This window comes from Emydura macquarii, unplaced genomic scaffold (assembly GCF_026122565.2).
Source record: "Emydura macquarii macquarii isolate MOO-44397 ecotype Brisbane River unplaced genomic scaffold, CSIRO-AGI_Emac_v2 contig_973, whole genome shotgun sequence".
NCBI classification, from domain to species: Eukaryota; Metazoa; Chordata; order Testudines; family Chelidae; genus Emydura; species Emydura macquarii.
In genome coordinates this window covers 1,037,027-1,051,516 of record NW_027131110.1, presented here as the reverse complement: position 1 = coordinate 1,051,516, position 14,490 = coordinate 1,037,027, and the positions used below count along the sequence as shown (strand labels likewise).

General features: G+C 46.4%; 1 protein-coding gene across 8 annotated transcripts in view; it reads left to right on the top strand.

The window, feature by feature from the left end:
* The window catches only part of MAP4 (microtubule associated protein 4), a 259,798-nt gene extending 247,045 nt beyond the window's left edge, over nt 1-12,753 (top strand). For 5 of the 8 annotated variants that reach the window (XM_067544516.1, XM_067544519.1, XM_067544515.1 and 2 more), the window contains 5 exons: nt 2,782-2,862; nt 5,789-5,870; nt 8,178-8,290; nt 12,143-12,317; nt 12,595-12,753. In XM_067544516.1, the coding sequence (XP_067400617.1) occupies nt 2,782-2,862; nt 5,789-5,870; nt 8,178-8,290; nt 12,143-12,317; nt 12,595-12,599 (456 nt within the window). In that variant the 3' untranslated portion in view covers nt 12,600-12,753. The remainder of the gene's footprint in view (nt 1-2,781; nt 2,863-5,788; nt 5,871-8,177; nt 8,291-12,142; nt 12,318-12,594) is intronic. The other 3 variants (XM_067544521.1, XM_067544520.1, XM_067544517.1) reach the window with 1 other exon arrangement.
* The last annotated feature ends 1,737 nt before the right edge of the window (nt 12,754-14,490 follow it).

Here is a 14,490-nt window from a genome sequence, read left to right as displayed (position 1 = left end):
TCTCTTCAATCCATTTTGGAATATCTGCTCCACTTAAAACAAGGTCTGGTGTTTTCATCAGCTAAGATATACCTGGCAGCCATATCGGCCTTTCATCCCCCTATTCAGGGCAGATCAGTCTTCCTCACGTATAATGACAGCCAGATTCCTCAAGGACCTGGTGAGGCTCTTCCCGCCAGTATGAGACCCGATCCCTTTGTGGGATCTCAACCTGGTCATATCAAGGCTCACTGGGTCCCCCCTTTGAGCCCCTGGCATCTTGTTTTCTTTACACCTAACATGGAAAGTTGCCTTCTTGGTAGCAATCACTTCAGCAAGGTGAGTCTCGGAGATCAAGGCCCTGACTTCCAAACCCCCTTACACAGTGTTCTACAAGGTAAGGTCCAGCTGAACCCTCACCCAGCATTCTTGCCAAAGGTGATAATGCAGTTTCATGCAACCAGGCTGTTTTCTTGCCAGTCTTCTTCCCGAAGCCCCACAACAACTCTAGTGAGGAAAGGCATCTTTATAAGCTCAATGTCAGACGAGCTCTGGCTTTCTACATTGACAGAACTAAGCCTGTCTGCAGATCCACGCAGCTGTTCATTGCAATTGCTGAATGGATGAAAGGACTGCCGGTAACATCCCAGAGGATTTCACTGCCTGCATCAAGCAGGCGAAGGTCTTACCTCCAGCTCTGCTGACGGCTCAGTCTACAAGAGCTCAAGTGGCGGCAGTGGCCTTCCTAGCTCAGGTCCCAATACAGGACGTTACAGAGCTGTGACATGGTCTCTGTTCATACCTTCACAGCCCATTACATCATTACTCAACAGGCCTGGGACAATGCAGGCTTTGACAGAGTGGCGTTACAATCGGCGCATCCATGAACTCCTGGCCCACCTCCAGAGGCACTGCTAGTGAGTAACCTGATACGGAATGGACGTGAGCAAGCACTTGAAGAAAAAAGAACGGTTACTGACCTTTGTAACTGTTGTTCTTTGAGATGTGTTGCTCATGTCCATTCCACAATCCACCCTCCTTCCCATCTGCTGGAGTTCCAGCAAGAAGGAATTGAATGCCCTGTATACCAGCACATACAGGACATGAGAGCCAGCCCTACCACAGAGAGAAAAAATCTCCGGCACCAGTGCATTTGGTGCACATACACCTGACATGGAATGGACATGAGCAACACATCTTGAAGAACAACTGTTATGAAGGTCAGTAACCGTTCCCTTCTGGGAATGTGGATTCTGTAAAATAGGCAGCCTAGTAGTAATAGCAACTTTGCCACTGTTTTAAATATGGAGTGTGACAGAAGGAAAAGTCTTTCTTGTTGCTTCTAATTTTCCATTCTCCCTGTGCCCAACACACTGACAGCTATTGCTGAAGTTCAGAATCCCTCTGCTTCATGTACTGAGTGGGGTGTCACCTGTTGTGATGTCCTGGCTTTCCCTTCTCCATGCCACTGACTCTATGCTGTTGTGGGACTAAAAACGTCTTAATGCAATGCTGTTTAAAAAAGCTAGAGCAAATCTCTTCAGCTCCTCATCAAAGATGGAGTGGGGAGGAAACCTGTGGGGGCAAACTTAGTGCTTGGCCATGTACTCAGTGCATTGTGACCTGTTCCTGCATCTTGAGCAGTTGTCACTTGCTGGATTTGAAGGATGTAAATGCTGCCTAGAATATGGCTTGTGGTGCAGATCATGCTCTTTGAGCACCTTCTTTAGAAATATACATGTGGTTGTCTTCATGGTTTTGCATCAAATCTTGTCATCAAATTATTTGATAAGTTAATGCAAGAAGATCCTGAAAACCTTCATGGTGGGTTTTATTAACTAACTGAATTATTTACGAATTTATTAACAAATTTAATCAAAGTCCAGTCATCCTCTTCACAGGTGGGTAACAGCTTTTTTTCTAGTTATAGGAAGAGCACAGCTACCAAGGAGTACAGGTGTAATTTTCATTTAATCAGGCTTTTGTTCTCTTTAAGACTTATGACTGCTGGGACTTTTTATATTTGTGCTAAGATTAGTGTCTCACGTTTCAGTTTGCTGGTGCTTGGCATCCTTAGTATTAGTTACCCATTTGTATCCTCTATAGATTCCTAATGTTCTTGGGTTTGGAGGGTGTGTAATCTCCTGTGGAGGCGGTTTAGGAGGCAAACTCTGCTTTTGTGCTCTGCAGCTGAGTCAGGAAGATTGGGGTAGTGGCGGTGGTCAAAGACTGGTTCATCAACTGGTGTTTGTGCGCATGCAGGGTGCTGTTTTCTAGCTATGGTGCATTCCTGTTTCTTACCGCTGTATCCCCAGATCTTGGAACATAATGTTTATATATATAATCTGGATTTCTGGCACAGGTTCTTTCAGCCGTACTGCTAAGGAGAAGCTGTTGTGACAGAAGTGTTTGTACACTCAAAGGAGATTTATTTTACAAACCAGTCCTTTTCTGCTGGTGGTGTTTTGTACAGTATTTTTATGGGTGGGCCTCACATGTATATTTTCATTCTCTGTTATCAACAGAAATGTTACAGAATAAAACCTTGGGTGCGGGGAATGTTTTTCACTTTTTACATTAAAAATTCCATGTAATAAACCATGAAACCTGTCCTCCTCTTTCAGTTCTACTGTTCTTCCATTCCCTCTAAGGGATGTTTCCAGCTCTAGGGAAAAGGGGTGCCCTCTCTCAGCTTTCTGTTCTCCTAGTCTCTCGTCCTATCACCACTACGTGTCTCCTCCTCAGACCACTAGTTAAGCTGTTTACTTTAAGAACAGAGAATAAAGTGCTTATCGTTTTCAGGTTCCAAATGCCCAAAAACCAGCTTCAGGCAGCCGCTCTCAGTCATCCATCGCCCCCAAACCCAGCCCAGGCAGTACCAATGTGAGTAGAAGAGCCAGACTGGCACACCTGGCTTCTAATGATTGGGTTTCCTTTTGTCTGCTTTGCATTCACTCTGCTATTCCTGGGCACTGTACCAGGAGCCCACTTCTAAGGCGTTTTTTGTCCAGTCGGTTCCGATGGTCCTCTCATGGCATCTGCTCTCAGGTTTTTTAACCATACGGCTGATGGGAATGATTGAAAAGACCAGGTTCCAGCCCTCCTCCTTTCTCCTCAATAATGGCTCTTGGGCATTTTTGAGGCAAGCAGAGTGGTTAGCAAAAGCTAGTCAGCTTTAGTGATGCCGTTTTAAAATTGTCTGTGCCGTGGTAGAAGTGACTAGGGGACCTGCTTGCTGTGCCTTCTGTGTGCAAAGGTGGTGACTGACTTCTGGGATACCTGAGAAGTTGAGGCCAACATTTGTAGACAATATTACTGCTTTCATTATGTCTAATAGAAATACCCCAAAGCATATGTCATTAGATGTCACCTGGAAAGAGTGTTTATAAATAAGGAGAAAAAATACAGAAGCAAATCAATAGAAATAAAATTTCCACAGTGAATTTAAAGCTAGCGAGGGGTTTGGATAACCCATCATGTATGCATTTTAACCTGGGTCTTGGTGCGTTCTTTGGAATTCTTCTAAGAGCTGTGGGTTCTTTGCTGCCTTACGGCTACCACCCTGTTTGGAAGCTAATGGAGAGTAGGAGGACAGAGAGTTAGAAGTGAAAACTAAAGGAAAGTAACAGAGTCACACTTCCTACCCTGAGTGCCTAAAGTCAGGCAACTAAATCAGCACTTAACTTGGGGCACCTGTATCTGAGAATGTGGCCGTTAGAGGAGGCAGTTCACTAATTCAAGTTAGTAATAAGTTTTGTTGTAAAGTTTAATTTTGGGAGACTGAGACTCTTACAAGAAACAGCTGTCCACAACCCTAAAAGTTTTGTGAGAAATCACCAGGGCTTCTTCAAAATCCTCATTCATGTATCCAGTTGTTAGCAATCAAATAACCAAGCGATGGACTGAAGCGCTCACAGGATATGATGGAACCTAGAGCCTCTGTCTGCCCTTTTTAATAGGGAATGTTATCACCTTTTGAAGGTAGTTGAGTGTCTTGAATGAAATTAATGTAATCTTAGTCCCATTCCCAGCAAACAAATGGTCATGTCATATAAAAACCATCATCACTAATTGGCAACTTTATGGCAGACTCTGAATGGACCAAGGATTGAATGGCCCATGTCCACTGAACTCTCTCCTAACCCCTCCAGAGCTAGCTGGCTCCTCCGGTCAGGATTCAGAGACATTGACATGGGACTATATATATATATATATATATGTCCAGACTGTACCTGTTCTGTGAACGACAGAGCACTGAATCCAGTGCCTTATGCAAGCACTAAACGAATTCACACAATTACCTTAAAAAAACCCAAGTTACAAATACAAATCTTCACATGAGGCACATATCTCAGTAGGCTCTTAATGGGCTTAAGCATTGTAATTACAATGGTTTATAAACTCCCAAACCTGAAGAGCTCTGTGTAAACTTGAAATTCATCTCTCTTACCAACAGAAGTTGGTCTGATAAAAGATACTCCCTCCCTCACTTTGTCGCTTTAGTTCTAAAGAGGCAAACTCAACACTAAGCCACACTGGAAAGAAAATACTTTCATTTGTTTCACATGGATAATCTGGTATTGAATATTCCAAGCCAGGGGAGGTACTAGATAGGAGTATCTCCCCGTGTCCCCTCCCACCTGAGTTAGTCCTATTAAAGTAACTAGAATTTATGAATTCCTTGTGAGGGAAATCTTGGTGATATAACATTTTCCATGCAGCATTTTACAAATGAACCATGCAAGAATAACTTCATTTGCCACTGCAATGCAGCTTCCTCTGGATGGGATAGGTCTGCTGTTTGGTGGCACATGGCAGTGCTACAAAACAGATGAGGGCAGGAAGAGAAGAATCGCATGTGCTATTGAAACTGCAGGAGGAATTTAAAAGTAGGCAGGATGCAGTTACCGAAGGTAGAATTCAGCCCAAGTATCCGAGCTAAAACCCCTTTCTGGGGGAAAAGGCTGAGAAACCTTTAATGACTTAAAGCAGCGACAGCCTTGACTTTACATCTTTCCCAAAAGAGGGCACCTCCACCAGCCCCATGCTAACTCCATGCTGGGATATGAGCTCATTACGGACCCAGAAGCGGGCCATCTACTGAATCACTTACACTGCTGCTGGTTTTTCTTAGAGGTTTCCCAGCCAAGTACTCTCTAGCCCCACACACAGTAGCACATGCCTATCAATGTGCCCTAAAGACAGAGGCCTGACATTGGGTGGATCCACATTGTGGTGTGTTGGATGAAGATGGTGGGGGGGGGAAATTGAAGCACATGGTGTATCCTTGGCACTGCAGTAAGATAACCTTTCTGCAAAGGGAACAATACAGAGAGCCTCGCTCCTGGCACTTGGCTGAAGACAGCATGGCCCAGGTTTCAAAGTCAAGGCTGGTGTTTGGTGGACAGAGTCTGGAGAACTTGGTGATGGAGTTGGTTTCTTTGGTCAAACTTCTGTGCTTTAGTACTCCATATGGATATGCCATATGGCGTGTGAGAGACTCATTTCTGGTAACTGTCCATCTCTGCTGGTTTTATTCAGTACACATTTCTACTTGCTCGTATTAACTCTTTGTTGGCTGGGACAGGGATTTTGATACTAACAAATGTTTGCCTTTTTCTTAAGAATTCTTGAAACCTACATCAGCAATGCTATTTGATCCCTACCAGCCAGGTGATTGAAAGGAAAAGTGTGGCAAGGGGAGATTAAGACCTCATTAAATATAAACTGCCCTTTGTGGTGGGACAGTGGTTTCTAGTTTCATAAGAAATGTTTCTTGGTGCTAAGTTGTTTCTGCCTTTCTCTGTAGGTGCAGATCCAGAATAAGAAAGTCGACATTTCCAAAGTGTCCTCCAAGTGTGGCTCTAAAACAAATATTAAACACAAGCCAGGTAAAACTGTGTGTACGTGTGTGTGTGTGTACGTGTACGTGCCCTCACACTTTGCCAGTTTGTGAATATTGCATGTCATTAAAGCATAGCCTCTGATTACAGCTGGAGCAGGTTAGGTGGATGGATGGTATTCCGAAGGGAAGTATCTAGTATCCTATGGATGCAGCATGGTGTCCTGGTTAGAGAAGGGGACTGGGAATCAGGAGAGCTGAGTTCTAATGCTGGCTGTGTGACAATAACTTGCCACTTGTGACAAGTCATTGTTGCAGCCAGGCTTAGAACAAGGCAAATCACTTGTCCCCTCTGCCTCATTTTCCTCATCTCTGAAACGGCAATATTTACCATATCTACCTTTCAGGGCTTTTGAGGCTTAATGTTTATAAAATGCTTTTGAGATCCTCAGAGGGAAGGCACTATAGAAGGGTGAGGTAACCTCTCTCCACTTCTCAGAAACAGTTGCAGGAGACCTTTTAATGTTTTGTACAGTAGCAATCCATACTTCTTTATAACACGTATCACCAAATGATCCTAAATCATTTCACAGAATGGATGTGCAAGAATCCTTTGTTCACCATTGACAACACAGGAGAGGCACCAATTCCTGCAGCATCTGAGGTTTCCATTGGACTCCTCACCAAGCACTGAGCAGACCCTCTCTTTAACTGAAGCCCTGACAGGATCACAGTCCCAGGTGTTAAGGCTGCAGGCCGGTTGTCTAAACTTTGCTTCATGTCAGATCGAGGCGACCCTTGAGTAAGCCCAAAGAGTATGGTCCAACCCCTTGACTTTTGCAGTAGCAAGGGACAATCCTGGTAATGTGTGAAGAAAACACAGTTCACAGACCTAAGCTGAAAATGAACACTACAAGCTAGCCTTTGTTTCCAAAGAAATCCCCACACCCAGCCTGGAAGTCTCTTTGGTTGAAAGCAGTTCAACCTTGTGCACAAAACATCATGGTTCAGTGCATCAAAAACGTTCTCCCACTTTGAGAACATACTGCCACAAACTTGACCCCATCTATTCAGTGCTCTGCAATAACAAATTGTACGCTAGGCTACAATAACAGCTCTTGTCAAGGACTGATTAAAACACAATAGTTCTGCCTGCAAGAATTATCTGTTACGTCAGATTTTTAAGCAATTCTGTGTGGCCAAAATGATGGGATCAGATCCATTGGCCTGAAGGGGTTCTGTCCACCCCTGGATGGCTGAGAAATTCCTTTAAAACACTGAAGAGCTTACGTATTTAATGATGTCCCTGGAGGGCTGAAATCTCCCCCAGTGTTCGAACTTATGAACAGCTTTCTTATAAGATTGTTAGAGGAAGCAGAACAATACACTGCACATCCTCTGTTACATAATGGTAATTGCAGCCCTCCCACATTCATTGAGAACTTGCTACAAATCTCAAGTAGGTCTTCTGGCATCTTTCTCTCCCTGCAGCAGAGTGCAGCTCTGTCAAACACAGGAACTGGCTTATTCTCATGCCAGGTTCTGGGAGGGTAAAGTGAGGATTTGCTTGTTCTATGGGTCATGCTGCTGGCTGCACTGCTGACAGAGGACTGCCTCCTGAGAGGTTCATGCAGTGTCACTGGAGTCCATCTGGAATGAGGCAGGTCTTCCTGCCCTAGAAGATAGTGGTTAGTGGTTGCAGTTCTACAATTGCAGCTGATGGAGATGGAAAGGGAATGGAAAATAAGTGGGGGATGCACCTAATGAAAGGGAGTCAGAAATCTCACACCAAGATCAGGTCGTGGGTCCCTTGCAAACATCCCCATAAATAATGAGATGAGGTTGCAGAGAGCTTGCCAAAGGACACGAATAGAGAGGGGTCCGCATATGTATGCGAGTGGGCAGTTAGAGGATGAAATCAGAAATAACCCTGACATTTAAGCATGGATTGACTGTCCTCTTTTGGAGGAGAGAAGTTGGAAGCATCTCTGGTATGATGAAAGTAGTAATGTGCAGTTCTTCCTACATACCTGCCCTAACATGCCGCACGCTTTGCAGAGCAGTGTCTCCAGAGTTGCACTCTGGAACTTACTTGTGTTGTGGTTTTGTATGGAGAGATGGAGATCGCCAACTTCCATCTAGACAATCATCAGATTTGAGCCCAGGCCTCAGCCGGTGAAAGTCGGAGACACTTTAATACACTGTTCCACTGGACCCCCGACAAAGTAATTGGCTTACTGCAGAACACGGGGGGTGGATTTGGAGTGGGCGGAGGGAGTCCCTGCATCAGACTCTGCTCCGAGTGCTCCCCTGTTCTGAAACCAATAATGAGTTCCATCCTCCTCTCTTGTTCCAGGGGGAGGAGATGTCAAAATCGAGACCCAGAAGCTGAACTTCAAGGAGAAGGTGCAGGCGAAAGTGGGCTCTCTGGAGAATGTGGGACACCTGCCAGCAGGAGGCACCGTGAAGGTGCGTGTCATTCTGCTCTCCCATAGTGAGAGAGTTTTCTTGAGCTCAGTTCAGCTGCCTGTCTTGTTGGTAATGCATCCCAGCCGCCCCCTTCAGTCAGCCTGTGGCCATTTATTCATTCCCAGCATCATTTCCATAACCACTCTGTCATTAAATCCAGAAAACAAGGGAGAGAGCTCTGACCCGTGTCAGTGTCCACTCTAGTTGGGTCCCACTGTGTGTCTCTAGAGAGAGCAGTCTGTTTAATTTGTCTCCCTCCCTATAGAGGATCTGAGAATAGGCTTAACCCTTTAAACTAGGTATATAATCAGCCCTTCGTTGCCAGGGTGAGAGGCAAGGCTTGCGTCCGACGTTTCCTCCTCCTGTGGTGATGTTAGAATACGAACTCACTAGTCCTAGCTAAGTGTGTGTGTAACTTCCTAGTCGCACCAGTCAGAGCAATTGGAATAGCTAGCCGGAAGCTCTTTCCCAAACAAAACTGCTGAGATCTCTGGGCTGTAAATAGGCATTTTACTACAGCAAGGAACCTGTCTGTTGATGGAATCCTCCATGTGTGGGGTTCACCTCATCCTAAACCCAGCTCTGAATCCTTCCTCTCTACAACTGTAAGAATGAATGTCTTGCTTTGGAGTTGGTCTTGGTGCAACACTTCTCTGCCACAAGGACATGAAATAATTCACACTGCCCCCAGCCACAGCTCTGGAGCATCTGTCAGTTTTACCACAGCAATGAGGCATCTGCTTTTAAACGTGGGAAATCACCCACACTTTGACCTTTGAATTATGAATGTGTAGAATAACATGCCAAGCCATGTACATATTAGACTGTAGCTGGAGTTTACATAGTCAGGTAGATTCATTGGTGTCATAGGTTTAATTCTAAGCGCAATTGCACGTATGTTCCAGCACAAAGGACATCTCCGCCACTGGGGGAAAGCACTGGAGAAAAGAATCCCCTTCCAAATAGTTTAGGTTTCCATTGTTTCAATCCTGTTTATTCTTAATTGACATTTATGTTGTGGTAGCATCTAGAAGCCATCCAGGTTAGGGTGTATTGTGTTAGGGGCTGTATAAACAAGACAGTAAACAGTCCCTGCCCCAAAGAGCTTGCAGTCATGGATGTTGTGTAGGGACTGGGAGAATAGCTCATCTGGCAGGATTCACAAACAAACAAGCTGGATACAAATGCACCCCATTAAAATTGAGACGCTGCCGACAATATTTATTTAGGAAAAACTAGGATTTTTCTTCCATTGTCGAATGCTTCTTACTTAATTTTAACTCCTGGACAATCAGACTTCAGCAGGCAAATGGCTTTAAGTATGTATAAAAGTAGTTGATATGTTAGGATATTTGGAAACTTTTCCCTGTCATATTCTATGCCAGGCTGTTCCAGCTGTTTATGCTCTACAGTAATTGTACTAGTGCAGTTTGCTGATGGCCAGTGTTATCCAGTGGTGTTGGGTTCCATAGGTAGTGTGTCTGTCACTCTACATCCTGTCTGCATTGTGATTTCTCTGTCAGAGCTGGAAATTCGCCTTGAGATGCACGAGCCCAAGCAGGATGCTTAGTGCCTCTGACCTCAACACAGATTCTGCCGTCAGATCTTACCGAACTCTGTTGCTAGTTTGTGAGGCAGACCTAGACTCCAGCTTGCTCATCGACTGCTCTGTGAGCTGTGCAGGGCTCACAGGAGTTGGATCTGGTTTTAGCCAGTAAATCACAGATGCACAGAGCTGCGTGAGGAAGTTACTTTTCTGACTGAAACTGCCCTTTAGTGGGCTGTCCAGTGGCTAGGTGCAAAACAGCTCGTCTTGCTCAGTTTGCCCAAGGGTCCTCTGTGCTGTAGATGTGGGAACCTTGCAACTTTGTGTGTTTCCTCTTAGCATTATCTAGGTACCCGCATTATGGCTTTGTTCATGTGGGTTTAAACTCCAGAAAGAAGGGGGTCGGAAGAGTACTCTGCCAGGGGGAGGCTGCAGTAGGCTGGTATGGAATTGCCAACTGTTGCTAGATTTATGGCCCCAGCAGGCAATGTAGGAAATGGCCATACCAATAGCCAGTAACATCTCTCAGTCCCCACTCAGATTCTGTAAAAGGAAACAGCAGAATCCTTGTTCCAAATGCGCTGCTTGAGGAACCTGTTTTGTAAGGGTTTTCTCCAAAGGAGCATGGTAAGTAGGAGCCGGGCAGTGGCCAAAGTACCATGGAGTTCATTATTGTCGGAGCCTTGTGTGTGTTGCCCCATCAGGGCCCCCATGGAGTATATCTTCCTCCCAAACAAATCAAGTTTTTTGTCATCTTTGTTCTTGGGAGTGGCCCCCTGGAACCCCTGGCTGTCTCTTTGATTTGCCGTGTCCACCACCAGGGTTCCCCGGGCCGGGTGGGTAAAGAGGTACTCAAACCCTTCTGCCGGGACATAATACTTCTTTTCGGCGCCCTTAGACATGGGGGCAACCGAGGCAGGGGTTTGCCACAGGGCCTTGGCCAGTTTAAGGACCCTGTCATGTACGGGCAGGGCCACCCTTGATGGTCCCTCTGACCCAACAACACCAAAAGGGGGGTCCTCCTCCTCTGATAACTCCTTATCTCCAAATTGAGGTTAGAGGCCACCCTCTTCAGGAGCTCTGTGAGCACTCCGCATGCTGGCGTCTTCTCTTCTTCGGCACCGGGATGGTCGCGGTCGAGTGGATCCCGGTGCCGGTGGAGCGCTCTGCAGCGAGGAGACGCTCAGTGCTGAGGTGGAACGTGGTGGTTCGGAAGCTGGTCGGAGCGCCGCCTCCATCAAGATAGCCTCCAGCCTAACGTCCTGCTCTTTCTGAGTCCTAGGCTTGAAGGCTTTGCAGATCTTGCATTTCTCCCTCCGATGCTGCTCCCCCAGCAGCGATCAATCGTGAGGGTCACTGACTGGGAAGGACTTGCCGCAAACGGAACAAGGCTTAAACCCCAGTGAGCCGGGCATGGCCCAGCCCTAAGCTCCTAAGGGCTTCTATTCTAATGCTAACTAACTTAAACACACTACTTAACACTGTCTTAACACTTAACTACTGAAAACAATAACAAAATCTATAAGGGGAATGCTACTTGCAAGAGACATTCCAGTAACCGGCACGGGCGGAAAGAAGGGACTGAGGGCCCGTACGGTCGGCAGTGCCTCATATACCGCGGCATGAGCGCGGTACTCCAGGGGGCGCCTAAACCGACCCTATGGGGTCTGCTAAGGGGAAAAAACGTTCTGGGAACCCATGCACGGTGGCGTGCACTCACCTATATTGGAATGGATATGAGCAATCACTCGAAGTAGAACAAACAAATCAAGGTGACTGTCTCATTGCAATATACTTGGATCACTTATTTTCACAAGTCCCTTCGCTTTTGATCCTGCAGAGGTAATGCTTGAAAGTCTCCTGATGTGTGACGGTTTCCCTTTGTCCTGGTTTTCTGCTGCTAGTCCGTCACTCCCTGTGACGGTATTGCAGATTCCAAGGAAGTGACAAGGTTTTTAGTAATACGAGCGCTAGTCCAGTGTCTGTGCTGTGACTAGCTAGCTGAGACGTGGTGGGAGGCCACGGAGGATTTGTGAGAGTGGCTGGGATCGTAGGTTATCGAAGCGTGTCACTGCCAGATGTCACTCTAACTGGAGGCTACTCAGTATAGATGGGTTTTCAGGAAACTGGGGAGTGGATTGTAGCAGGTCTCTGCTGCATTTCTAACCATGCCCCGTCTCGGTGCCTGTGGGCAGTGGAGGGGGGTCTCTATAGAACCCTAACTAGTTTCTTCATTTCACTCCATTTCATTCCTGGCCTTCTAATGATGCATCGTTGTCCTCCCCAAACCTGTTGTTTCCTTGTAGCTTGAGGGGAGCGAAGAGGCAGCGCTGCTGACTCAGGCCCCTCCACATGGAGATGTGACAGCACCCCAGGCAGACATTGAAATGCAGGAGAATGGAGTCGGGCTGACTGTACCCACTGTGGGTGGTGGTGACCAAAGGGAAGTTCAGAGCTTCGGCACTCAGATACAAGAAACAAGTAAGTGCTCGTGCCTTCCTCTCTTAGCTCCGCAGGGCGGGGAGGGGCGAGCACTCGCAGCAGGGGACGAGCAGCCTGTGAACATTGATCTCACCGATTTAAGCTTAGTTACATTTTTCTATCAATATTTTGCCTTATTTTTAATTAAGAAAATTGCCTTTTATTTTCCAGGCATCTAATGATGACATTATGGTATCATCCTCCGTTCCCCCGCCCCCTCTGCCCTTCTCTCTCCTCCCCCGCTCCCCATCTCACCTGCCCCCTTGTGTCGCTGCAGATTGAATCCTGCGGGCTGACGTTCCGTGAGAAGGCCAAGGCTTGCACAGACCACGGAGCAGACATGGTCGTCTCCAAACCCCCCAACCTTTCCAGCAGCACTTCCCCCTGGTGTAGCACATCCGTCAGCGAGAGCCGGGGCTCCATCGCCTCCCCGTCACCGCTGCAACAGCCGGCTCCCCATGCAGAAGACCTTTCTGCAGTGCTTTCTCAGCAAGGCTTGTGACTCGTCCCCACCCACCCCACCTCCCATGCGCTTCCCAAAGTAACTCAGCTTGGATCCCTTAACCCGGCACCTGGCTTTAGGTGGGAAGGGGACAGCGTTTTAGCAGGGCTAGCTTCCCTTTCAGTGGTGCTGTCTGTCAACAGGGCAACTTCACCCATGCGGCCCAGGAACCTGAGGTTCATTTCATCGTGACAGTAGCTCCGCCTGCCCAAGTGTGTCTCAGGCTCTGGTGATCCCTTGTTGGGTGGAAGGGGCATCCTTTCTGCTCCTCACCTTAAATCTTCTTGCTCTTAGGAGGACGCTAGCGTGAGTCTGAATGTCGTGTTTCCTAGGACAGGTAGCTGGAGATCTCTAGACTACACATGTGTGTAAAGCCATTTCTAGTTCTGGAGAGGCACCATGCCTCGTTCTGTTGCTGCATAGGGGCAGAAACGGTGGCGCTGCGCAGTGAGTAGCTGAAGCCAGGCCGGAGTTAACGGGGATAAGCTGTGATCTTTCTCTTTTTTTTAACTTTTCCTCCTCGCTGCTTCAGTTTCTGCTGTTCCTATTTAATGATTATCTATATTATACACACACATTAGGCTGTTTTAACTGTTGACTTTAACCGTTTCATTTTTTTTTTTTTTTTGTGACGAAGTGTTGATGATTTATTGTGCTATGAACCATGCTAAGTTTCCTTTTCTCTCTTTCCTTCTTTCTCTAACCATAGGAATAAAGACATTAACCGCTGCTGCAGTGCTGGCTTCTTATCGACATATCCAGCAATTGTAACTGTTGTTTTTCTTTGTGTCGTTTTTTTAAATATTTGAAAATGATGGAGCAAATTCATGGGATTAAGCCATGTCTGAAAGGAAAGGCATAAGAATGTGCTAAAAGAAAATCTCTTGCTGTAACAGATCAACTAAGCCTTGTATTGACTGCAGCAAGAGATGCTATATGGAAGCTTAGAGAACCTCCTATAGGGGTAAACAACCAGGCCCTTAAGGATGCCCTGGCACCTTTGTAGTTGCTTCTATTGGATTAACAAAGGGAGCAAAGTGTATTTATTAACTTGAATAGCCACAAACCTGTTTGCTTGTTTTTTGTTTTTATTTTGCCATGGTGTCATGCCAGGGAGAGATGCAGGAGGCTGCTTCCAACAGTATGGTGCAAGTTAATGCAGGGTGTGTGTTCTGACGTAAGGATCTAGTGTGATGTGTATTATTTTTAACAAAGGCTGATTGATGTAGGGGTAAGAAGATTACCTGGCTAGATGCAGTCTGGCGGGAGGCTGGGATGGGGAAGAAAGGAAAGGCTGCCTCCCATCCAGGGTGCCAGAGAGGGAGAGCTGAAGGTCTGTGAAGGGTTGGGGTGGGCAGTGCCCTTATGTGGGGCCGCATCAGCAGGTTTACAGTACTAAGGAGTGACAGCCCTTGGTCAGAAAGAGATCATACCATTGTGGTGTGAGCTCCTGGTTTTATGTTGCAAACGACACTAAAGAAACAAAATGTAAATAAAAGAAATTGGTGTTCTTGAGTCATCAGACTAATTTAAAGCAAAACGCAGAATAACAAAACACAGGGATCAAAGTTAATTGAAGACAGACTTCTGCTAAGGGGGCTGGCCTATTTGAAGTAGGCGGTGGGGGAGAAACCCCAGCTTCCCCTGCTTGTGGGAATATTTCTCGTTGGG